The sequence below is a fragment of the Oncorhynchus tshawytscha genome, linkage group LG24, assembly GCF_018296145.1.
Source record: "Oncorhynchus tshawytscha isolate Ot180627B linkage group LG24, Otsh_v2.0, whole genome shotgun sequence".
Taxonomy (NCBI): Eukaryota; Metazoa; Chordata; class Actinopteri; order Salmoniformes; family Salmonidae; genus Oncorhynchus; species Oncorhynchus tshawytscha.
In genome coordinates, this window is record NC_056452.1 from 9,435,825 (window position 1) to 9,463,368 (window position 27,544).

At 41.6% G+C, this 27,544-nt stretch overlaps 1 protein-coding gene across 2 annotated transcripts; it reads left to right on the forward strand.

Annotated features, from left to right (window-relative positions):
• The first annotated feature begins 12,557 nt into the window (after positions 1 to 12,557).
• On the forward strand, positions 12,558 to 20,769 carry osr1 (odd-skipped related transcription factor 1). Of its 2 annotated transcripts, XM_024429660.2 has the most exons (4): positions 12,558 to 12,828; positions 13,071 to 13,167; positions 18,414 to 19,160; positions 19,876 to 20,769. In XM_024429660.2, exons 3-4 carry the CDS (start codon positions 18,454 to 18,456, stop codon positions 20,006 to 20,008), a joined length of 840 nt encoding a protein of 279 aa, XP_024285428.1. In that variant the 5' UTR covers positions 12,558 to 12,828; positions 13,071 to 13,167; positions 18,414 to 18,453; the 3' UTR covers positions 20,009 to 20,769. The 2 variants fall into 2 exon arrangements, with proteins under 2 accessions (XP_024285428.1, XP_024285427.1); XM_024429659.2 differs by lacking the exon at positions 13,071 to 13,167 and having other exon boundaries at positions 12,559 to 12,828.
• The last annotated feature ends 6,775 nt before the right edge of the window (positions 20,770 to 27,544 follow it).

Sequence of the window (27,544 nt, forward strand, 5' to 3'; positions counted from 1 at the left end):
CATAGGAGAACCTTTTGAAGAACCCTATTTGGTACCAGGTACCCTTTTGGTTCTACCTGGAACCAAAAAGGGTTCTCCTATGGGGACAGCTGAAGAACCCTTATGCAACCCTTTTAAAAAAAAGTGTAGTAACGGAGAAGTGGGATTATGATTGGGCTGTCAGTGTAACGCTGGCTCCGTCTTGACCTTGGCCAGTGCAGTTTACCTCGGATGCAGAATCCTCTTTCAAGACAACACGCTGTACTCACGAAACTACTGTGCGACATTGCTAACTACTTGTCTACCGAAACCATATACCACCAAGATTGTGGCTTTTGTAGTTTGTGGCAACACTACTTCATGTCTCAAGGGAGGTTGCATCACTGCATTATGGGCTAGTCATGACTGCCTAGCTAGCAACTTCCCATCTGCAACACTAGTATACAGGAGATATCGCCCCTTGTTGGCCTGTGGGTCTAAATGGAGGGCAGGATTAAGAACAGGTTTACAGTCTCAGGAACAGACTGTCAAAACTAACAGAAAAAAGGAAAGACATAAAGAATGTAATTGTAAATAATGAGGGAAATTAAGAAAATAATGAGGCAGCCCTTCGAAGCTCTTCCTCAAAAAACCTGCTTGAACCTCACCATAGATTCTGCATCCTTCATTACAGTTCCTGAGAGATTCAACATTTTGGGGCAAAGCAGGACTTTAGGTGGCCATGACATGCTATTCTTGGATGATTTCCCATGTCTGATCATTTTGATTTAATGATAGCTAAATTGAATCTCATTTATACGGCATCCCTGCGCCACGCTTTATTCTAACGTGTCTTTGTAATGAGCCTCTATGATATCATGCAATCTCCCGTGTAGACATCCTCCAGAGAAATCTTCCTTGAAATTTCACAAGGAGTCAAGACCGCTGCGATAGACCATTCTAATAAAAGGTCATTTAGAACTGTCGGAATCTCCGGTTGCATTGAATCATAGCCAAACCGACAGAATGAGCGCTATTGGAAAGACTGAAGTCTATGCTGTAAAGTGTATGCTCTTGCTTTAAAGGTCCCCTGTGTGCTTGTGCTTGTAAGACATTTCATTAAAGATGAAGATCCCCGAATACTTTCAACAATGCATCTGAGTGTTTCGCAGATTCCTTCTTCGAACCTTTCATTTTAAACAACTCTTCTGTCGAGGCTAATATGCACTGAGATGTTTAAATGTGGACATCCTCCTTTAATCCTAAACTGTCATCCCTTTTCCCCCAGAAAAGAATCTCGTCTGCAGGTTATAAAGCTTTTCCTTTATTCCTCCAAATCATCAGAGAAAGACCTCCTATGAAATAATGTTTCATAAGACAGCTACATCTGCTGGAAACATTGAAAAGGATTAGTAGTAGTAGCTGGTGGGTCATTACTTTTGAAGCCAATACAACTCAATAGTACTATCTGCACATATACTAGATATACCTGTACAGCACAGCACAGGAAAATTGTTTCAGAATTCAGTTACCAATCCAAAGCCATTTACAGAGTAAATGTATTTTGGTCAATTTTTTGTTTTTCTCAAACGTAATCATTGTTGATCATGGTAATGATATATCTAGGTATATTCGGGAGTGATAATGTCACAACAAGGCACTTAGTTCCCACCAAATCATTAGTGCACATAATACCTCACATAAAGCACAGAAGGTTCTGGTTTTCCAATGTTCATACACATGCTCACACAGCTGAAATACTCATCAACGGGTCCCCAATGACCTAGGGTGCGTCAGTATTTTTATACTCCACTTGCTCTGAAAAGGCAAACGAAATAACTTCTACCCCATATGCGCGCGCACGCACACACACACACCCACACACACACACACACACACACACACACACACACACACACACACACGCAAAATAGCAACGCCAATACGTTCACATTTTTGTTTTATGACATTGTTCTTGTGGAGAAATTGATGGTGTGTCTGACTAATAAGTGCTAGGGAGCTAAAATAACACTTGTCCCCCTCGAAGAGCCTGCTTCAGAGGTAATTAGCTTATAGTCTGCAGTCTTGATCAAGCCCTCCTATAATCTAATCATGAACTTGTTTGGGGAAAAAGTGAAGGAATGCTACACCATAAGGATGTGTTGGATTGCATTACACTGGAGCTCCATGGGAAACCAAATCTCCCACAAGTCTCCATGGCATCAATTGAAAACTGTTAACTTTAATTCTATTTGAATTTCTTGTTAATTTAATTGCATCAGGCTGGGATTAGGGTTCTTTGGTTAAACATAGACTAATACTTGTTCAGATGGCAGATCTTAGCTTGGTAATTTCTGATGTGATCAAACATTTGTTTTATGACCACATTCAAATGTAATAAATTCACACCCATTAGACTTGGACTGAAGTTGAATGTGACATTCCTGGTCAGCTGTGATGAAAATGTTTATCATGTTTGACCAGGGGTGTGCATCATTAATATTCTGATGGCCACTTTCTTTTTTATGGTATGATGTCATCGGTTTGAAATATTCCAGGATTACAGTGTCCATATTAGGACAACCGACACAAACTCCTTGCAACTCTGACACCAACTTGTTGTGACGATGACAAGTCCAAGTGACTCTGAGGCTGTACGTTCTCCATAGCCAACCAGGTTAAATAAAGCCACACAGTTCCCTCCCTACTTCAGCATGTCCTCCTAACCCTGTCTCTGTCTGTCTGTCTCCCAGCCCCTGCTGGTGAAGGAGGAGCTTTGCCTCAACAAGCCAGAGCATCAACCAAAACCTCATGAAGGGAAGGTGGAAATTGTCTTAATGTTAAGCAAGTAAACATCCGTGGCATGTTTTCTGCCACAAAAAAAAAACAGTAATCTACATTTCCACAATGAAGGGAGTCATACATAGTAATTTTCCAATCGCTTTTTCAATTGCATCAATTAACCATGATTACCATCCTTAGTCGTCAGACATCCATGCAATCTGATAATTCAAAGAATTGCCACGAATAACAACGTAAAGGCAATATAAACACGCTACCATTTTTTAATCTTTAAACTGCTGCTGGTCTGGATGATGCCGTCATATAATATAGTCTGTTCAGCGATATAAAAACATACCCTGAGTCAATCAAAAGCTCTTGGGATCCCAATCCTTTATTACCTTATCTGTCAATTACAACACTCACGCAGAAACATACATCACAATCATTAATCTAATCACCAACAATAATATTTGAGTTAATAGCCTAAAATGTCCCATAGCAGCCATGAGTTCATCATCTGGCACCACGTATCGGTTGGTAGTAGGAGAAGCAGCCACTTCCCAACCCCCTTTATTAGTTATTACAGGTTTATTATTATTGTAATACGAATGAGTGAACTTAAAGGGCAACATTGAGGTCTAGGGTTCCTTTAACTTTGAGTATACCTCAATGACATCACCGAGCCATGACTGATCCACCCCCTTTGTTCTTGCATTATAATTAATGTCCAAAAGATATATAGCTAAATGGAATTGGTTTTATTATAATGTAAATACACAATTGAATGAAAGCTGATTGGAGATCACTTTAATCTTATGTTTTGAGTTATTGCATGTGACAATAGGAGAGACTTAGAAGGGAAAATAATTCAACCACAATGAAAGGTGGAGATCTCAGAAGATATCGTTGGTTCCAAACACAACGTTATTTCTGCAGCCTTGAGAATGGTATAGAGTTCTAATGGACTGCAAAGAAAGGAAACATGAAAAAAAGAATCTTGACCAATCATGGGGTTCCCATTGCCTTATGCACCCGACTCATGGAGTCAGAAGTTTACATACACTCAGGTTGGAGTCATTAAAAATCGTTTTTCATTCACTCCACAAACGTCTTCTAAACAAACTATAGTTTTGCCAAGTCGGTTAGGACATCTACTTTGTGCATGACACAAGTAATTTTTCCAACAATTGTTTACAGACAGATTATTTCACTTATAACTCACTGTATCACAATTCCAGTGCGTCAGAAGTTTACATCCACTAAGTGGGGCGGCAGGGTAGCCTAGTGGTTAGAGCGTTGGACTAGTAACCGGAAGGTTGCAAGTTCAAACCCCCGAGCTGAAAAAGTACAAATCTGTCGTTCTGTCATGGGGACTAAGATTGTAGTTTTTGGAGGAATGTCCTCTGGTCTAATGAAACAAAAATAGAACTGTTTGGCCATAATGACATCGTTATGTTTGGAGGAAAGAGGGGGAGGCTTGCAAACCGAAGAACACCATACCAACCGTGAAGCATGGGGGTGGCAGCATCATGTTGTGAGGGTGCTTTGCTGCAGGAGGGACTGGTGCACTTCACAGAATAGATGGCATCACGAAGCAGGAAAATGACATGGATATATTGAAGCAACATCTCAAGACATCAGTCAGAAAGTTAAAGCTTGGTTGCAAATCGGTCTTTCAAGTGGACAATGACCCCAAGCATACTTCCAAAGTTGTGGCAAAATGGCTTAAGGACAACAACGTCAAGGTATTGGAGTGGCCATCACAAAGCCCTGACCTCAATCCCATAGAAACTTTGTGGGAAGAAATGAAAAAGGGTGTGCAAGCAAGGAGGCCTACATACCTGACTCAGTTACAACAGCTCTGTCTGGAGAAATGGGCCAAAATTCACCCAACCTATTGTGGGAAGCTTGTGGAAGGCTACCCGAAACGTATGACCCAAGTTAAACAATTTACAGGCAATGCTACCAAATACTATTTGAGTGTTTGTAAACTTCTGACCCACTGGAAATGTGATGAAAGAAATACAATTAGAAATAAATCATTCTCTCTACTATTATTCTGACATTTCACATTCTTAAAATAAAGTGGTGATCCTAACTTTTTAAATTCATTTTTATGTTTTATTTATTTCACCTTTATTTAAACAGGTAGGCAAGTTGAGAACAAGTTCTCATTTACAATTGCGACCTGGCCAAGATAAAGCAAAGCAGTTCGACACATACAACGACACAGAGTTACACATGGAGTAAAACAAACATACAGTCAATAATACAGCATAAACAAGTCTGTATACGATGTGAGCAAATGAGGTGAGATAAGAGAGGTAAAGGCAAAAAAAGGCCATGGTGGCAAAGTAATTACAATCTAGCAAGTAAAACACTGGAATGGTAGATTTACAGTGGAAGAATGTGCAAAGTAGAAATAAAAATAATGGGGTGCAAAGGAGCAAAATAAATAAATAAATACAGTAGGGAAAGAGGTAGTTTGTTTGGGCTAAATTATAGGTGGGCTATGTACAGGTGCAGTAATCTGTGAGCTGCTCTGACTGACCTAAGGACAGGGAATTTTTACGAGAATTAAATGTCAGGATTGAAAAACTGAGTTTAAATGTAATTTGGCTAAGGTGTATGTAAACTTCAGACTTCAGAAAACAGGACCACAGGCTTTTAATTATCTCTGTTGCCATGGCAACTTCTTGGTTGTTAAACTCCCCATATACTTGATTGCATGATTGATCATTGATCATGACTTGTTCCCACAAATGTATGGGAAGCATATAGCTATTAAGCAATGTGACTTATGAGAGACTTTAGGTGGCCAGTGGAACTTGACTAAGCAGAATATTAAGGAAAAACATTTTCCAAAAGCATCAGTGTGGCACATAATGAAGGCACAATCTGCTACTTTTCATTTCCAGTCAAAAGTGCTGTTCCTGCACTTGTTTGTAAATGATGGTGGTGGGTCTCTGCAAACAATATAACTCAAACCTAAACTGAACCAGTCACATTTCTTACCTAAACTTAACCAAACCTTGAGCCCTAACCTTAACCAATTGGAATTACGTACCTACATGTAACCAATTACGTTGCTTGCCTTACCTTATGCAATTACATTCATTTCTGCACTCTGAGCAGAGCTCCCAAGAACAAGATGGAATAAGAAAAACTTAAATCTGCATCTAAAGGTTTTGACAGACGACACAACAGCCACTGCTCAGACAAAACATAGCTGAACTCTCTGTTTGGATTTAGGCATTGGTAAAATGTTTTATGCTGGAAATACAAACCACTTATTTTGTTAAGTCTAGCTAGTTCTCAAGACAAGCTGCAAGTGGTTGGCTGTTAGCTAAATGCTATCTACACATGCGCTGTTTCGCTTGACACAAACAGGGCCGGAGACCTGGCTTCGATCACACCGTAGGTCATGACTTCAGCCTCCTTTCAGCTCACCATGATTCATGTCAGTCAGAAAGGGAATGATGTAAGATCAACCATAACCACATGGAGATGGAGTATAGACAAGAATAGACCGTATAGTTCAAAACCCCGGTGCAGGAGTTTGGTCTAACAGTATAAAACAGCACATTCTGGACTACACATGCCCCGTGAGAGATCAGGGTTTGATCCCCATGCCGACCTCTTCAACTTTAAATACTGCATCTGTCTTCCCCTCTCACTTCACCTATATACCATAGCTATCCAAATAAAATAACATTTTAAAGGGGAGGTGAATTCCTCTCCCCTTAAAAACAGGTAAAACATCATTCCCTGCTGCAACATGTTACATTAAAAATTGAGTGCAATACTCCAGCTGTAAACTGTGTGTTATGAAATTACAGCCGCCCAACATGCCATACTGGTCAGGTTATGGCTAAGGTCTGCATCCTCCAGCTTCTGTAAACAAAGACATCCTCTCCAAATGTATGTAGCCTATCAGGGCGAGCCCCGTGTTTGATTCATCGTCTATGAGAAGCCTACGCTCTTAGAAAAAAGGGTTCCAAAAGGTTCTACTGCTGTCCTCATAGGAGAATCATTTTTGGTTTCAGGTAAAAAACCTTTTGGTTCCATGTAGAAAAAGGGTTTTAAATGGAACCCAAAAGGATTCTAAATGCAACAAAAAAGGGTTCTTCTAGGGGTTCTCCTATGGTTCTAGATGCTACCGTTTTCTAAGAGTGTATGGACTTAAGATTCATTGGAGGACAGCTGACATTTTGCATATATTTTAGGCCTTTTGATTATTTCTAAAGCCAATAGGAACAGATCTGCAGATGTTCCTTTTTGCATGTCGTCAATTATCATAGGCTTTCTGTCCTCTATAGAATAATGTATATGCATTGGAAAACCAGAATTCATATGTATAGCATGGACCAATCTGTGCCTGGGTTTAATGACATTCAACCCACCAACACTCTGAACTCTAGTGTATCACTAACCAAACATATTGCCACCTCTGCAACATAATACTGTGGATGAGCTACTGTATCCACTACTTTCATCATTACCAGTGACTTAATTGTGTTCTTACAAAATGTTGGTAACACTCAAATGCATTATAAACACATTTACAAATATGAGCTATGTATAATACATAGTATTGCTTATAGCCACTGATAAACACTGGATTATATGGTTGGGAGCTCTATAGGCTTACATGAATAGACAATCTCATCAGTTTTCATGTATTATTCTTGTGAAATACCATTTTACTGGGGATACTGTATGTTTTTTTCCTCTTAAATCCACAGCTAGGCTCCAGTCATATTGCCTGTACTGATCCAAAGGTCACAAACTTTGCTACCTCCCACAAAAGCCTTCCAACACACTCTACTTTTACTCACTCATGTAGTAGACTGTCTGGATTTGACTCAGATGACATTGAGACCACATTTCCCTTGCCTTAAGTGTTTGGATTATCACAAAGTGATGTAAATAGTGGGAATAAAATATGTAAGTGATCTGTAAACATAATTTCAGAGGGAGGGGAGAAGGGGGGTCAATCCAGTGGCAGTCTAGTGGTGTAATCATCTGTGTGTATAGCGTGGACAGAGTGCTGAACACTTAGCAGGCACTTGTACCCAGTCCATTCTTTACATTTTTTGACAAAATATTATGTATTGCTTGTGTTTTTTTATTACACACAGACTTGGACTATTCCATGTGCTTCTGTGGCAGCATTGATGATTAATTATTGAGGTCAGCGCTCTTGAACTAGGCGCTGTGATTCAATTTATATGAGTCTTGCCAAAACATGCTCTTAAAATAAACTTTTCACAAGATACAGTACTCAGGAGTAGTTTCAATCACCATGTCAAACCTTCATCTTCAAATATGTTTGTCAATCATGAACATTTTTAAAAACAATAGCAGAATGAAATCTGTCTTTGCAACAGTGCACCAGATGATATGACTTTTTAATAGGTTGTCTTTAGCAACTACTCCAGCAAAATAATGACATATTTACAAAACATTATATAATTATATAATACATTATTCTGAAGTGCATGATGTCTAGTGGATATATATCTCCAGAGGCTACATTCACCATATGAACTTGTCATATCAATGTTATATCCAATTTCTTATCAGATAGTATTTATACCCATTGACGTTTTCCACATATTGTTGTGTTGCAGCCTGAATTTAAAATGGATACATTTAGATATTTTTCCACTGGCCTTCACATAGTACCCCATAATGTCAAAGTGGAATTATGTTTAACACCCCAAGTGGAGCAGTGGTCTAAGACACTGCATCGCAGCGCTAGAGGCATCACTACCGACCCGGGTTCTATCCCAGGCTGTGTCGCAGCCGGTCGCGACCGGGAGACCCATGACGTGGTGCACAATTGGCCAAGTATTGTCCGGGTTAGGGGAGGGTTTGGCCGGCCAGGATGTCCTTGTCCTATCGTGCTCTAGTGACTCCTTGTGGTGGGACGGGTGCATGGACGCTGACTTCAGTCACCAGCTGTATGGTGTTTTCTCCGACACATTGGTGCAGCTGGCTTCTGGGTTAAGAGAGCAGTGTGTCAAGAAGCAGTACAGCTTGGCGGGGTCAAGTTTTGGAGGACGCATGGTGCTCGACCTTCGCCTCTCCTGAGTCCTATCACAAAAAAGGGGTAAAAAGTCCAACAACAAAAAAAATATGAAATGCTGATATGTCTTGAGTCAATAAGTCTTCAACCCCTTTGTTATGGCAAGCCTAAATAAGGTCAGTAGTAAAAATGTGCTTAACAAGTCACATAATAAGTTGCATGGACTCTGTATGCAATAATAGTGTTTAACATGGATAGGCCAAGTATCATCAGGGCTCCTAGTACCTGGTTGGAAACCACTGGTGTATCAATACAGCCAGTCACTGCAAAGATACAGGTGTCTTTCCTAACTCAGTTGCCAGAGAGGAAGAAAACTGCTCAGGGATTTTACAACGGGGCCAATGGTGACTTTAAAACAGTTAGAGTGTAATGCCTGTGATAGGAGAAAACTTGAGTATGGATAAACAACCATGCAATACTAACCTATTTGACAAAATGAAAAAATATATATTATATTCCAAAACATGCAGCCAGTTTGCAATAAGACACTAAAGTAATACTGCAAAAAATGTGGCAAAGCAACTCATTTTTGGTCCTGAATACAAAGGGTTATGTTTTGGGCAAATCCAATACAACACATTAGTGAGTACCACTCTCCATATTTTTAAGCATGGTTGTGGCTGCATCATGTTATGGGTTACGGGTATGCTTGTAATTGTTAACAACTGGGGAGTTTTTCAGGATTAAAAAAAAAACGGAATGGAGCTAACCACGGGCAAAATCCTAGAGGAAAACCTGGTTCAGTCTGCTTTCCACCAGAAACTCGGAGATGAATTCACCTTTCAGCAGCACAATAACCGCATGTAAGTGACAAGTGTAGACACAACCTTAGAGACTTACCCAGTAAGACTGCTGTAATGGCTGCCAAAAGTCGCTTTTACAAAGTATTGACTCAGGGGTGTGAATACTTATGTGAATTAAATATTTATGTATTTAATTTTCAATAAATGTGCAAACATTTCTAAAAACATGTTTTCACTTCATGGATTGGGGTATTGTATGTAAATGAGGGAGAAAAACTATATTTTGTATACAGCTTGTAACACAACAAAATGTGGAATAAGTCAAAGGGTATGAATATTTTCTGAAGGCACTGTATATAAACTAAAATTAAGTGGGCACCCCTTCAAATGAGTGGATTGAGCTATTTCAGCCACACCCGTTGCTGACCGGTGTATAAAATCGAGCACACAGCCGTGCAATCGCCATAGACAAACATTGGCAGGCAGAATGGCCCGTACTGTAGGGCTCAGTGACTTTCAACATGGCACCGACTTTCCAACAAGTCAGTTAATCAAATTTATGCCCTGCTAGAGCTGCCCTGGTCATTTGTAAGTGCTGTTATTGTGAAGTAGAAACGTCTAGGAGCAACAATGGCTCAGCCATGAAGAGGTAGGCCACACAAGCTCACAGATCAGGATCACTGAGTGCTGAAGCTCGTAAAAATCGTCTGTCTTCGAATGTGACACTCAACTCACTATGAGTTCCAAACAATGTCAGCAGATGAACTGTTCGTCGGGAGCTTCATGAAATGGGTTTCCATGACCAAGCCTCCGCACACAAACCTAAGATCACCATGCACAATGCCATGCGTCGGCTCGAGTGGTGTAGAGCTCGCAGCCATTGGACTCTGGAGCAGGGAAACGTGTTCTTAGGAGTGATGAATCACGCTTCCCCATCTGGGTTTTTGGTGGATGGCAGGAGAACGCTACCTGCCCCAATGCATTGTGCCAACTGTCAAGATTGGTGGAGGAGGAATAACGGTCGAGGGCTGTTTTTCATGGTTTGGGCATGGCCCCTTAATTCCAGTGAAGGGAAATCTTAACGCCAGAGTATACAATGACATTGTAGATGATTCTGTGCTTCCAACTTTGCGGCAACAGTTTGGGGAAGGCCCTCTTCTGTTTCCGCATGACAATGCCACCGTGCACAAAGAGAGATCCATACAGAAATGGTTTGTCGAGATCGATGTGGAATAACTTGACTGGCCTGCACAGAGATCTTAACTCCATCGAACACCTTTGGGAGGAATTGGAATGGCGACTGCGAAGTCGGGCCTAATTGCCCAACATCAGTGCCCGACCTCACTAATGCTGCTAGTGGAAAGCCTTCCCAGAAGTGTGGAGGCTGTTATAGCAGTAAAGGGGTTACCAACTCCATATCAATGCCCATGATTTTAGAATGAGATGTTCGACGGGCAGGTATTCACCTACTGTTGTCCATGTAGTGTATTTCCAAGCGTTTTAGTTCACAGTAGGCTACTTTTCTGTAACAATATTACTGAAATCTGATAATAATACCAACAACAAAGGTAAGTTATTTGGGTCGATATTAGACAATGCATGGCATGGGGTTAGGGCTCTGGCCTTACCCCTCATTTGTTTGTGAAGGAGGAACACAGGACGATGCAGGAGACGATAATGTTATGTCCAGCAGGTGGCGGGTTTTGTACACTATAGCACCACCGCAAGGTGTTGCTTATCCACACATTTAAGAGGGATCAAATGCCTTCCAAATGAAAGAAGAAAAAACAGCTTGACCACAGGAGCATGAACACCTTGTCAATATAACAACGATAACGGTGAAGACCTACAGTGAGCTGCATTTGTGCTGTAACTTGGACAATGAGTGTTTTATATTAATCAAATGTATTAGGTAAATGTATTCATTCGATTTTTTAAATAGCTCACTCAGTGATTATTCAACAAAGTCATACATCTCAGCGGGCCTAATGTTTCCAGTTTCGTAAATTCTCCTTCCCTGCCTTGCTAAATTTGAGTTTAACTTCAGATATTTACTTTATTACATAAACAGCCTAGAAATACCTCATCTCAACTGCTCTTTCTTCCATATAAAGAAGATATTTTATCCTGCATTTGAAATTGAACAGAGGTTGAGATCCGTCTTAATTGAATAATGGTGGGGTGGGGGGGGGTAAATACACTAATGCTCTTTATTTCCCTCCCGATCTCAAGTTAAAGTGACAGTTGCATATTTACTTTAATTATGAGAAAGAGGGAGTTGATTTGTTAGTCCCTTCCACCTTGTACAAAAGCTTATTTTAAACAGGAAGGCCCGGAGGCCTAATGGAATTATTTTTAAAATAGCAATTTGCTTTTATTCCAATGAATATAATAATCGAAATTATTTGTTTTGGCGATTTTTGCCCTTCAGATTACAGATCGTATGCTTTAGGTGCATGAGGTTAAATCCACATGTTGTTGCATCCACTAATAATACCAACCCTATGGAAATAAGTATAAGCATTGTTATTAAAACTAGGATGATGCTGATAATAACAATAGTATTAATATAATGTGGATAATATCTTAATAATTATATTAATGACATGCCTGTTTATAAAGTCTATAGGCCTAGACGCTGGTTAAAAATAAACAATTTTCAGTTATGGGCTAGACAAAATGGCAAATTGATACTTTGATTCGTTTGTAAATAGGAAAATGCTGTATGCATTATGCTCATTAAGGCCATACACCAACGTTTTGTTTTAGTTCTTTAAGAAAAAGAGATCACTTTTGACACTGTGCTGCAGCTATGTTCGCCCGTACAACTATGTTCGCCCCCCCACCACTTTGTGGCATAAAGTAAGCCTACTTCCAAAAAAAAGGGGAATTGAGTTTACAGTAAAGAGCTATCTCAAATTCGAATGGGGGCTGACTAAATGACGCGCATGTGCGAGTAAAGGGTTTGGTTGCAATAAAGAGGCGGTTTGAGTGCAGACCGCAGGGCAGTAACAGAAGGCGTCTTCCCCAGAGTCACTATAGAAGTCCAGGACACAACTATTTGGGACAGCTGTGAACTACACGCGCTTACATTCTGAGCTCGGTGTGAACATGCGGGGCAAGTTGTATTGCGAAGTCAAAAACTTTCTCTGAACTACTTGAAACTTTTTTCCAAGGCGTTTTGCATCGGACCGTTCCCAAGTTTTTAACTCCAGGACCCCTCCGGATCCAAGGACCGACCAATCTGAGCTGGTAACTATTTCCTTGTATTACATTTTGTCTGTAATTTTTCTATGAGCCATCTGTCAGAATATAACGTTTAAAAGTTGTTTATGTTCAGGCTTCTTCGGGGGGAATGAACAAAGCTGTCAACTTTAGCGCAACTGGTCTGAGCTGAGTTCTAGTAACATAACTGTTCCATTAAAAGTAAATATAGGTGTTATTACAATATCCCCTAATATTCCGTTTTTGACTTTTGGCATGTTTTAACGCAGGAACTTAGAAGTAAACATCGTCGACAGTGTCTCGAGCTTGCATGGAGTCAGTTCTGGGTGCCTTCTGAGTTAGATGCGCCAGGCGAGTGTGAAACAGGTGGGATATTTCACGTGTTATACGGGATCCTTAGGTAAGGGGTTATGGTTAAGGATAAGGGCAGGGGTTAAGGTTAGGGTATGAACGTCCCAAGCACTCTGGATAGCACTGACCGATCTTTCAGAAGTAAACGCATTCCAGCACGATGTGAAGTTGATGGAGTAAAATCAACAAGGATCTATGTGAAAATAAATAAATAATTCCATGCAAAACATACATTTCGTTCAGTTGCATTATACATTACATGGTCTGAGTCAACATAAGAAAGATTCCTGTGTTTGATGACGAGGATGGCCATTGATTTTGAGGGTTTTCCCCCAATTTAATTGATCCAAACCAGTATGAAAGTCGTAGTGAATGCATGTTTCTGTTGTCTATAATGTGTGATATTTTTTCCATTAATTTGTGGCATAAGGTAAGCCTACTTCCAAATATTAGTAATATATTGATTTACTCAAATATAGCTGGAATGGTTAGGATGATTATGACCATAAGGCTATCGTTGTTATTTGTTTTAGCAGTCTCTTATAGCACTTACTTCAACGAATTTCAATAGGCCATCAAAAAACAAAAGCTAGTGTCGGCGTACATTTCATAATTTATTTTGATATCTATCAACTTTAAGCTGTCTTAGTTGTAGGGGAATTTCATGCTATTAATAATCACATATTTAGAGTTAAACCACTGTGATGGAATATAACGAAAGTCGTCATTTTATTGTAGGCTACTTTACATGGATAAGCGTTATAGTTTTTTTACTTGAACACACGATCTATCAGTGTTTTCTGCTGTAGGAATCTATACATCTCATATTAAAACACGGTATTTTGTCTGGAATTACAATCATCTGAATTAAAACAGTGACCACATGTTTGTGCTAATTGCTATGAACAAATTCACGGGTTTATGGTATGAAATATGATTTGGAACAATTGTCTTAAATTGGGATCATTCTTAGGCCTATTCATTTTTTAATTGTTATTTTCAGAGAGCTTTTTCCCACGTTGCTTAGGTGCACACATCAGTTGCTTTATTTTATTTTATTGCGCTCAAGTGCCCATATCCTCTCATGTTCTGCATCAACACACCGCTAAAAACATGCGCATTCGCGGTAATTGCTGCACAATTAACAAAAGGATCTGCATTAACATAAGAACTCTGAAGTTGCTCTCCAAAACCCATTGGGCACAGACGTCAATTCAACTTCTATTCCCCGTGGTTGAACGTAATTTCATTGAAATTACGTGGAAACAACGTTGATTCAACCAGTGTGTGCCCAGCGAGAACACACACGGTCACCATTCCATCTATAAGAATTGAACACTATATGTTTCTAAGAAATATACGTTGTAGTCTACTTTAATCCACTTTTAAACAGGAGAGCTAATAAAATTCAATCATCCAAGTTTGCATGCAGTTTGGTTTACCAAAAAGATATGTAGGCATATGACAGAAAGCCTATTTTAGCCACAGTAGTGAGGTTAGGGACATTGACCATATGGATTTAGTTTGACTGAGTCGTAGCCTGTAGTTTCCCGAGTGTATTTGCTCCCGAGTGGCGCAGCAGTCTTAGGCACTGCATCTCAGTGCTAGAGGCGTAACTACAGACCCTGGTTCGATCCTGGCTGCATCACATCCGTCCGTGATTGGGAGTCCCATAGGCACAATTGGCGCTGCGTCGTCCGGGTTAGGGTTTGGCCGGGGTAGGCCATAATTGTAAATAAGAATTTGTTCTTTACTGACTTGCCTAGTTAAATAAAGGTTCAATAAAAAATATATAATAATGAATAACAAAAAATATTCCCACATTCTTTAATCCTAAACTAGTGCATTACAATGTAATGCTTACTGTAGCCTATATTCGTATCCTTGTTTATGTACAACCTGAAAGATGCAAGCTCCCTCTAAATCCTGAAATTACATGTAGGCCTAATGTTATAGGTAAGGCCCATGTCTGTCGGCTACAAGAGCGCGCATATATGGATACAACATAAAGTGAGCCCATTAACTATTTCATCGCCTCAGTTTAAATACACTTGTGGCAAGGAAAAGCTGCGCTGATTTTCATCCATTTTGGCGTGTGGGGACCGAAATGGGAATGCTGATTTGATTTTTCTGTCAACACCAATGCAAAATTCTCCTAATTAGCCAACAACGTCTTGGCAATATGTAATTTAGGTTTACCTCGGGTCATCTTTAATCCATAGGATGTGGGATCTTGTTTTGAACTGTCCTAGTAGTCTAACCTCTACATATTTAGAATTAGAGTAGAGAGCACATGTCTGAAACATACTAACAATAATATACCTGCGTGATATGTGTGTGGGACAATTCGATCATGCTTTGCGTTATCTTGTATGTTCAAATCTCACAACACGTCCGCTTTCGGCCGAGGCGCGGAATTTAACAGTTGGCCAGTCACGACCAACGGGGAATGGGACGTAGCACTGTTCAGCTTGATTGTTGAGTCGTTGAGATGGTATGTAGACATCAAAGGGTTATTAAGGATACGAGACGGCTCGGGAGCAACCGCTGATCTCCCCTAATGACCTCTAAGTAAAAGTCAATTACTTCTGCGTCATGATCAGAAAGGAGAAATCCCCGGGGGACGTTTGAACTTCGGTAATTCTAATTAGGACTATTTCACTCTTATTTACTGCAGGGCAACCATGGCTCTCACTCACTCCCCACTTTTATTTATCAACATTTTAGGCCTATGTTCACCAATATGATCAAGGGGTCCTTTTCTCTAATATGCCTATCTATATCCATGGAGACTATTATTATCTATATCTTGATTAGGCCATATCTTGTGGTTTCCTTATGTTATTATGACACAGTATGTATGACTAAAGTAGATAACCCATGACCACTTTTAACAATAATATTAATAATATCAACCAGTAATAGAATTATGAAGAAGTCATATTTGCAGAGCAGTAAAAAAAAGGGGGATTACACACAAATCCATATGACTAACAAAATCAAACAAAGCAAATGGCATGGCTTAGGGGTAAATGCTTTTTTGGTGGAAAGCTAAATCATATCACAATGGTGCGGCATGCCAGCTCTGTTTAGACTAAGACAGAAAAGACACTGGATAACTGTGTCATATCCTGACCATCAAATAGGCACAGAAACAGAGGCATTATTGTGCTTTGTTATTTCCTCTTATCAAAACCTGTTTAAACAGATTCACAGACAGCTCTATACATTAAAAACATGAATTGGTAGCACTGGTGCTCCCAATTTAAAACACTTAAGAGCACCACATAAAATGTAGGAGCACCAGAAACTAACATTTTTACAGCCTTTATTGGGCCTATATGAATTTGAGGTACTTTTGAAGTACATGGTGTCCACTAGAAACTAATATATAACCCTGTAAAGACGTTTGTTAATTTTAAAAGCTAAATTATTATTATTTTTTTCATGAGCAAGTCTTCACCACATAATTCTACATGTAGCTAAGGTGTTTTGTGGTTGTCGAATCAGTATTTTTGAAAAACGAAATGTGCACGAAAATTAAGTAGCATGTGTCTGCTTGCTGGCTGAACCAGCCTCAAATTAATCCATATGAAATGAAAGCTGTGCTAACAACGTCAGTTCACACACTCAAAGCTCCCTGTAGTGAAATTATAGCTAATAACAGCACACGTGAGTTTTTCATGATAAGACTGTTTCTGTTCTGCCGAGATTTTTTTGCTGCACAGCTGACTGCTTTAGCTGTGACATTATCGTGTTTTGCCAACAAAGTAGGCACAGTGCCAGCTGTCAGAGTCAAATACCTGCTGATTTCTGAGAACAGTCCCATAACTTTGGTGCCATACAACTTCATCAACAAGCTGGCAAACTAGCTACCGTATTGGCCATTCAAAACATGATATCACTAGGCTGCTAGCTGGAGCAAATTTACTCAGCTGATCAAGCATGGTTTGCCGCAGTAGCCAGTGCGTCATACCTACTGTTAGGCGGATGATCTAAATCCTGATTTAGTTCCATGTTTGGTTAGACAAATGGCACCTGGCAACTGCGTGTCGTGTAAGAATGACGCCATCTGACGTGAGACTATGCATTGATCTCCTGAAGAAGCTGTCCCTTTACCATTGTTTCTGTACCCCCAAATGTTTGGATACACTGGTAAAGTTACCAGGTTGTTAGCTAGCTAGCTAATAAGGCAATGTTAGTAAACAAGGTGTTAACGGCCCTTGACATGATTTATTAATGTAAAATATGGCCTGCCAATGGAGATGCATCCAGCTGCAGCTGGGAAAAAACGTAGTGCTGGTAATATACTGTAGTCACAACTTTTCAATGGTTTGGGCAAGGGACAATTGGTTTTATCTGTAGTAATGGCGCAACATCCACACTCACTTTTATTTATCCAGGGCACTCGGAAACAGCGGTACAGCTAAGCCTCATCATTACGACAATTATAATCTAGTCGTACTGGTGCAAAATATTTAGGAGCATATGGTCACACTTTAGAGCCCTGCTCACGGAGGCATTTCACCTCAGTGAATGGTGTCATTCTATTTACCCTGTCTTAACAGCCCCCGGCATGTTTTCTGGGAATGGGAAACACCCACACCAAACGCACACTGGGAGTGCAGTGCACACCTCTTCTCTGACCTGTACACATGTGCCACACACGCGCATGTGTGTACACACACAAACCCACACATGCAGGCTGTCTTCACTCATCGTGTGCCTTGAGGACAATACGTGATTCATAGTGTGTGTGTGTGTGTATCGGACCATGTGTTGAGCTGGTAGCTCCTGTTGCACGGAGGTCTGGTTCAGACAGCTCTTATCACTGTCTTCCCCTTTGTCTCAGCGGTAAAGGGATACATTCACATGCATCACCTTAATCCACTGATATGAGGCCTCTTGAAAAGCAACTAGATAATCAAGCCGGGCCGCTTGTGTATTGGCTTGGCATTGTGGTTGTGCTAGGGTGTGGGGGAAATACGCCAGGATGACTCAAAAAGAGGGGGTAGCAGGAAATACTTAGTTAGAAATGTTATTTGAGACTCATTAAATATCACAATTATGCTTCCTGGTTCGTGATGAAAAAGTATGATCATTATTGTCCTTATTTGTATTTTTAATATAGTAGAAGATACTGTTGTTAACAATGTATCATTGGTTTGTAAAACAATAACACATGATGAGTTATACTGTATGTGTACAGTTCTGTTGTGTTGTCAATATGACCTGACTTTTTTATGGTGTTGCTTTTCCAGAGAGAATCCCGTGATCTGGTGATCAGTAGCGACACCAACCATGGGCAGCAAGACTCTTCCAGCCCCGGTTCCCCTCCACCCCTCCCTGCAGCTCGCCAACTACTCCTTTCTCCAGACCTCCAATGGCTTCCAGCTACCCACGGACCAAGTCCCTGGCATCTATAGCTTCAGCGCCCTGCATGCCGTCCACCTCCATCAGTGGACCCTGGGCTACCCTCCCTTTGCTCTTCCCCGCTGCACTTTCTCCAAGCTCCCAGCCCTGATGGACGGCCGCTTCCCAGGCATACCTTCCATCCCCATCTTTCCCCACCTGGTCCAGTCAAAGGACGCCGCAGCTACCGCCATGGCCGACGCCGCAGCTACCGCCATGGGTCTCTTCCAGGGCTCCAAGAACAAGCCTCAGCCACGCTTCGACTTTGCCAACTTGGCTGCTGCAGCCACCCAGGAAGACCCACTGAAGGCAGAGGACTTGAGCATAATGGGGGCAGTCGCCACCACTTCCCCTCGCCATGGTGGGCTAGGCTGTCTCATGGACATAGCCAAGCTGTCATCGCCCGAGCGCAAGCCCAGCCGCGGCCGCCTGCCCTCCAAGACCAAGAAGGAGTTTGTGTGCAAGTTCTGCGGCCGCCACTTCACCAAGTCTTACAACCTGCTTATCCACGAGCGGACGCACACGGACGAGAGGCCGTACACCTGCGACATCTGCCACAAGGCCTTCCGGAGGCAGGACCACCTCCGAGACCATAGGTGAGACCTGCACTTTTCTATTACAATGAAGCTCAATTTAATGAACGAGGAGTATGGCGATAGATGGCTGCGAAAATGTTGTAAATTAATGAATAATATTTTATTGGAAACTTTATAAATTGGCCACAGAACCTTCTACATAAGAACAGCATAGGATATTAATACAACAAATGAGTAATTGCTTCCTAAATTGTCGTATACACTACTGATTAATCATGTTGAGTCTCCGACAGCGTAATGCATCAGGGTTGAGTCCAATTCCATTTGAATTCATTCTAATTCAAGACATGGAATAGCCCTGAATGGAATTTGCCCCAACCATATCATGCATTAGACCGTTAATCCATTTAGAGCGATAGGCCACGAACATGATCAGTATGTGAAAAAATCCAGTAACAATCCACTATGTGAATTAAATCGGGTAAAAATCTGGTTAAGTAGTGTGAAAAGCTGCAACAAAGGCATGAAGCGATATCATGTGCATATTAAAGAGTTTAACGGAGGCAATCTAAAGCTAATACATCGGAATGCCTTTGAATTGACATTGGCACTGTTGATATTGATTTGAATTATAGCTGTAAGCAACATCAACATTTTGCATACGTGTTGAGTATGAGAGTCATACGTTCTAATTCGTTCTAATTCATACCTTTTAGAACAATATATCACCATAACGTTAACCTTTTTGTTCTTTTTGTTCTGTTCTGCCCTGCAGGTACATCCATTCCAAGGAGAAACCTTTCAAGTGCCAGGAGTGTGGAAAGGGATTTTGTCAGTCCAGAACTCTAGCCGTCCATAAAACGTTGCACATGCAGGTCAAGGAACTAAAGCCATCCAAGATGAAGTGATATCAATAACTAAAAAAGAGGAATAGGGGACACTGGAAAGAATAAAAGCAAATACATTTTTTTAAAGCAAATTTAGTCATTTAGCAGATGCTCATATCCAGAGTGATTTACAGGAGCAATTAGGTTTAAGTGCCTTGCTCAAGGGCACATCAACAGATCTTTAACATAGAACATCTCTGAACTTGAACTGAACTGAAGTGTTCTGACTGAAAAAGTGAAATGTTCACCAACATCTTGAGCTCATCGTGGGGAACGATTCTTCACAGATATTTGAAAATCCTGGATCTCTATGATGTATCCAGACAATTTCCAGGAGCACCTTGGACTATAAACTAAGTTGTTTTTCCACGTTTAGTTAAGAGATAATTGGGCTAAAGGACTTAAGAGCCTGTGTATTGGTTGGGCATGATGAAACCCAGTGGGGCGAATGGATCATACATCATGGATGTATGGAATGTGATCCAGATCTTTCTGACAAACTTGACCTCTCAGACATTCCGAGAGACTCTCACTTTTGATCCCCACATTGTTTAAGGGACATTACGTGTCTAACGCAGTCTTTTTAAAATTTGCTCATTTGGTTAAAGCCATGTCAGCACATCTGCCTTATTCCTCTTTCGAAGCTCACATTCCAATGTTATTTTTGTACAGATATCTTTTTGTATAATTGTATTTTTGCACTTTAACCTGATTATTGATTATTTACATATATCACTGGATTCCTTAAACTTATTTTTTTTAAATAAATAGTCATTTTCTAAACAAAATAAATATTGTATAATTGATTCTGGTTTGTTGTGAGAAAAATACTATCAAATACTTTGCCCTTTTAATTTCCATAACATCTTTTGAGGTATTTCAATGGAAATCAGTTGCAAACATGTTTTGTTTACTAATTTCCTGTAGTTGACACATTCATTTAATTGGGATTTCCTTGTTTCTGAAGTAGATTCCCTTGAATTGAAACAAGTAATAGGCACATTACATAAAGAGTACAGAGACATTTTCAGCAAGTACCTTGAAGGTACTATAGATTGATTACATAATGTATCTGTGTGAGTGTGCGTGCGTGTGTGTTGTGAGGTGTAGCAGTGGTCCTAATCTGAATCGCAACATTTTAGGAGTTGGTTTAACACTTGGCAACGTGATTTTGGTGGCAGGTAGCTAACCTCACGGTCAACATTAGGTGTTAACAGGATCATCAGACATGTATATTGTGAACATGAAAGGACAGGTACAAACATTAGTCAATACCTTGCACCCTGTCACTGTCTTCCCTTTTGAAGCTCTCGCAAGTTGTCACTTCACACTATGCATGTGAAAGTCATAATGAACGACGTTAAGAGATCGGTCACACGATACTAATGACACCTCAATAGATTATCTTATTCTTCCAAATTCTCCCCATTGTAGAGATAAAATGCATGACACCCAATGACTATATGATACCACACCCCAGTCAATAACAAACGTTCCCCCAAATGTAATGGAACCTTTCAAGAAACATTCGGACAGTGTCAAATGAGTATCTTGGCATAGTTTTAAAAATGTTGTCAGATAATTTCAAAACAGGACCATCAATGTTAGAGGAGAAAGACAACCTGTAACCTACCATAACTGTTTCTGCAGAACAAAATTTGTCATCTGAAACAGTTTTCATATATTTGGTTAGTAGACGGCTAAGCATTTTTGTAAGTTGAAAGGCATGTATAGACGTAAGGGGCTCCCGAGTGGTGCAGCAGTCTGAGGTACTACATCTCAGTGCTAGAGGCGTCAGTACAGACCCTGGTTCGGTCCATGGCTGTATCAGAACCGGCTGTGATCAGGAGTCCCATAGGGCGGTGTATAATTGGCCCAGCGTCGCCCGGGTTAGGGGAGGGTTTGGCTGGGGTAAGGGGAGCGTTTGGCTGGGGTAGGCTCTCATTGAAAATAAGAAATTGTTCTTAGCTGATTTGCCTAGTTAAATAAGTAAAATAATGTTGCGGCCGGCCCGAACCGAGAGACCTATGGGGCGGCGCAGAATTGGCCCAGCGTCGTCTGTTAGGGGAGGGTTTGGCCGGCAGGTATGTTCTTGTCCCATTGCGCACTAGCGACTCATGTGGTGGGCGGGCGCAATGCACGCTGACACAGTCGCAGGTGTACGGTGTTTGCCCCCACACATTGGTGCAGCTGGCCTCCGGGTTAAGAGGGCATTGTGTCAAGAAGCAGTGAGGCTTAGCTGGGTTGTGTTTCGGGGAACGCACGGCTCTCGACCTTCGTCTCTCCCAAGTCCTTACGGGAGTTCCAGCGATGGGACAAGACTGTAACTACCAATTGGATACCACGAAATTGGGGAGAAAAAGGGGTAAATAAAATATGAATAATAATAATATTTAGAGACTGTGTAAACTATGAAAGCTGTATGGTCTGGTTGAATATGACATCAGATCCGATTGCACTGCAAAGCATACCTAAATTGCCCCTGTTTCTGAAATAAGATAATTAAACCCTAGCTCGTATAATCCAGAGAAGCCTACAGTACGTTATGGTAGTACCTCTTGGGGATATGAAGCAAAAGCGTATCTCACGCAGATTTGTGCTGACCTTTCTTACTTTGCTCAACGTCTCCTTGGAGCCCTTTACTACACTGATGTTTCATTTGAGTTACTAACCTGCAGCAGTTTTTTTTTCTGACACTGTGTCCCAAATGGCACCCTTTTCCATATTTAGTGCACTACTTTTGACCAGGACCCATAGGGAATAGGGTGCCATTTGGCCCCGACTGACCATCCACATTGTTATCACATGATCAACAAACTGGGACTGTTTGGAACGTGCCTGCAGTGAACCTTCTCAATCTATGTGTTGGAGTTATTCAAGAACCACTTGGTGCTAGGTCCAATTGTACTGATTAGGGAAAACAATGATCTAAGCACAGGTCTTGGATCAGCTTATCATATTCCAATCCAAACCTAAGCCATTATGAAGTTTGAAAATGTAAATACTAAACTGACCCCATTTATAACCTAATACCATCAACTATACAGCCACTAAGAACAAGCTACGGGTGAACATATTTATAGCACTTATAATAAAACATCCATAAATGAGTCACTGACTCATACATAAACATGATGTCAAGGGACAGAGCATTATAAAAGCTTCATGTTACGTCCAACACACGCGTAAAATAATTATGTTAAAGCGTTATTCTAAAATGGATTAACCTTTAAGTCTTTAATGAAGACTCTTCTCTTCAGTGGGCAACGAACTGTCTCTGCCTGGCCGGTTCCCCTCTTTCCACTGGGATTCTCTGCCTCTAACCCTATTACAGGGGCTGAGTCACTGGCTTACTAGGGCTCTTTCATACCGTCCCTAGGAGGGGTGCGTCACTTGAGTGGGTTGAGTCACTGATGTGATCTTCCTGTATGGGTTGGCGCCCCCCCTTGGGTTGTGCCGTGGCGGAGATCTTGTGGGCTATACTCGGCCTTGTCTCAGGATGGTAAGTTGGTGGTTGAAGATATCTCTCTAGTGGTGTGGGGGCTGTGCTTTGGCAACGTGGGTGGGGTTATATCCTTCCTGTTTGGCCCTGTCCGGTGGTGTCCTCGGATGGGGCCACAGTGTCTCTGGACCCCTCTTGTCTCAGCCTCCAGTATTTATGCTGCAGTAGTTTATGTGTCGGGGGGCTAGGGTCAGTTTGTTATATCTGGAGTACTTCTCCTGCCCTATCCGGTGTCCTGTGTGAATTTAAGTATGCCCTCTCTAATTCTCTCTTTCTCTCTTTCTCTCTTTCTTTCTCTCTCTCGGAGGACCTGAGCCCTAGGACCATGCCTCAGGACTACCTGACATGATGACTCCTTGCTGTCCCCAGTCCACCTGGCCATGCTGCTGCTCCAGTTTCAACTGTTCTGCCTATGATTATTATTATTTGACCATGCTGGTCATTTATGAACATTTGAACATCTTGGCCATGTTCTGTTATAATCTCCACCTGGCACAGCCAGAAGAGGACTGGCCACCCCACATAGCCTGGTTCCTCTCTACGTTTCTTCCTAGGTTTTGGCCTTTCTAGGGGGTTTTTCCTAGCCACCGTGCTTCTACACCTGCATTGCTTGCTGTTTGGGGTTTTAGGCTGGGTTTCTGTACAGCACTTTGAGATATCAGCTGATGTACGAAGGGCTATATAAATCAATATGATTTGATTTGATTAAATTGTTTTTTCTTCTCATCAATCTACACACAATAGCCCATAATGACAAGGAAAAACAGGTTTTTAGAAATGTTTGCTAATAAAACATAAAAACCTGAAATATCAAATGTACATATTATTCAGACCCTTTTTTAAGTACTTTGTTTGGCAGCGATTACAGCCTTGAGTCTTCTTGATTCTACAAGCTTGGCACACCTGGATTTGGGATGAGAATTTCTCCCATTCTCCTCTGCAGATCCTCTCAAGCTCTGTCAGGTTGGATGGGGAGCGTCACTGCACAACTATTTTCAGGTCGCTCGAGAGATGTTTGATTGGGTTCTAGTCCGGTTTCTGGCTGGGCCACTCAAGGACATTCAGATACCTGTCCTGAAGCCACTCATGCATTTTCTTGGCTGTGTGCTTTGGGTAGTTGCAATGTTGGAAGGTGAACCTTCACCCCAGTCTGAGGAGCAGGTTTTCATCAATTATCTCTCTGTACTTTGCTCCGTTTCTCTTTCCCTCAATCCTGGCTAGTCTCTCAGTCCCTGTCGCTGAAAAATATCCCCACAGCATTATGCTGCCACCACCATGCCTCACCGTAGGGATGGTGCCAGGTTTCCTCCAGACGTGATGCTTTACATTCAGACCAAAGAGTTCAATCTGGGTTTCATCAGACCTGAGAATCTTGTTTCTCATGGTCTGAGAGTCCTTTAGGTGCCTTTAGGTGCCTTTAGGCTCCAATCGAGCTCTCATGTGCCTTTTTCTGAGGAGTGGCTTCCGTCTTGCCACTCTACCATAAAGGCCTGATTGGTGGAGTGTTGCAGAGATGGCTGTCCTTCTGGAAGTTTCTCCCATCTCCGCAGAGGAACTCTGTAGCTCTGTCAGAGTAACCATTGGGTTCATGGTCACCTCCCTGACCAAGGCCCTTCTCCCCGATTGCTCAGTTTGGCCGGGCGGCCAGCTCTAGGAAGATTCTTGGTGGTTCCAAACTTCTTCCATTTACAAATGATGGAGGCCCATGTGTTCTTGGGGACCTTCAATGCTGCATAAATGTTTTGGTACCCTTTCCCAGTGCTGTGCCTCGACTCATTCCTGTCTCTGAGCTCTATGGACAATTCCTTCGACCTCATGGTTTGGTTTTTGCTCTGACATGCACTGTCACCAGTGAGACCTTATATAGACTAGTGTGTGCCTTTCCAAATCATGTCCAATCAATTGAATTTACCACAGGTGGACTCAAATCAAGTTGTAGAAACATCTCAAGGATGATCAATGGAACATGATGCACCCGAGCTCAATTTTGAGTCTCCTATAGCAAAGGGTCTGAATACTTATGTAAATTAGCAAAACATTAAACATTTTTTTTAAAGTTTTCACTTTGTCATTATGTGGTGTCGTGTGTAGATTGATGAGTAAAACAAATAATTTTATAAATGTTAGAATAAGGCTATAACGTAACAAAATGTGGAAAAAGGGAAGGGGTCAGAATACTTTCCAAATGGACTGTATACACAACACATACAGTCGATTTCAAAGTATGTTGAGCGATACAACTCTGCATTATTAGAAAGGCTGAGAATATACATTGAACTTCTATAGCTGATGTGATCCATGACACCATACTGTACGTTTCAGGCAGTGTGAACATTTTGTTAACCACACAATCATGGAAACTAGATACTGGCTGTCTCTTTGTCCCAAAAACAGTACAGTAATATGAGTGTAAATATATCAGTTCATCTGCGTGCAGACTTTTCCTGAAGTTCACCAATTCTGTCAATGGGGACACTGCAGCGCTACGTGCTCTTTCCATTTCTCCCAGGCAGAGCGAGAGGGAGAGAGATTTCTGAATTTAAATCATTGTAAACAAATAACTTTGAGTGAGGCCTTTTCATCCTTACAAACAAGTCTCTTTTTCTAATGTTTTTCAGTACAGCTCAACATCCAAATAACAAAAGCATGTATTGAGAAGCACTTCAGTTTCTTATATATCTGGCATCAGAGAACAGTTACTGAGGGGAGCCATAGCTGTGGTTGTACCACTGACTCAGTAGGGGATTTTAGTATAGGAAGCTACCTTACGTCTTTGTGGTCGATATATAGCTTTTATGTATGTACCCAGTGCAGTTTTTATGGTAAAAACAGTGCGGTTTCTCAGTAAACTACATCTCAATAGCGTTGTTAGGCGTAGAATCACATACATAAACACAATAGTTGATTAGTAGTGTCAGACAGTACAGGATTTATGTGTAGGATCAGGGCTTTAGGGTAAGACTATGACATTATGTAGTGGTAGGCCCCATTTGTTAGATATCCTCCGTCAGGTTTTTGTGTTGTGGTGGATTGTGCAGTGGGGAAGCAGCTCTGGGGCTGGCTACAGGGAGAAGCAGAGTTCACAGGATGGCGGGCCCTGTTGCTCACCGCCAAGAACTCATCAGTACGTCAACATCTCACTGTCTGACCCTCCGGTGGGACAAGCCAGGGACATGTACTGGTCTGTGCTGGTCATCCACACACACACACACACACACACACACACACACACACACACACACACACACACACACACACACACACACACACACACACACACACACACACACACACACACACACACACACACACACACACACACACACACACACACACACAGCTGGCCAGCCAGGCAGTGGCAGCCTTGGGACTGTGTCGTGACACTTCCCTAGTCTGGCCTGCCACTGCAGGTGGCTGAGAGGGCAAGGAGGACACAGGAGTGCCCTTCGTAACAAAGCCCCCCTCCCTCCCCGCAGAGAGGTGAAATGGTACATTCCAAATGGGGAAATGAATAAGACATGAAGACAATCTCTCAAACTGTAAAGCTGGAGGGATCTAACACACTTCCAAAAGGTTGCCAAGCTTTTCAGTCAAATATGAACCTTTGTTTGACCATACCTGACACCTATAGCCTTTAAGCAGTGCTTTTACCTCTGTGGATGACAGAGATGTCATTCATAACTACTGTACAAATGGAATGATTTAGGGCAGACTCCCAGAAGACAGTGCAAGGAGTAAATGTATGTGTGTGTCAGTGTTTTGGAGAGCTGCATGCAGTAGATGGTGGCCTACGCGATGACACGTTTAATGCCCCTGGCCGGGGGGTAAAGTAGAGGGCGGCAGGATGAGCGGACGAGGGACTGACAGACACAGTGGCCCGAGGGGGACTGGTCCGCCCTCGCTTCCTCCTGCCAGGAAAAGGGAAACTGGTGCGACAGAAAAACTGCTCCCCCCAATATAGAAAAGAACAAGGGGAAGGCCAGGAAGGTGAAAGCGGGTCTCAATGAAAATCAGTTCCACTTAGTGTGTGGCCTCTTTACCTTTTGACCGTCAAA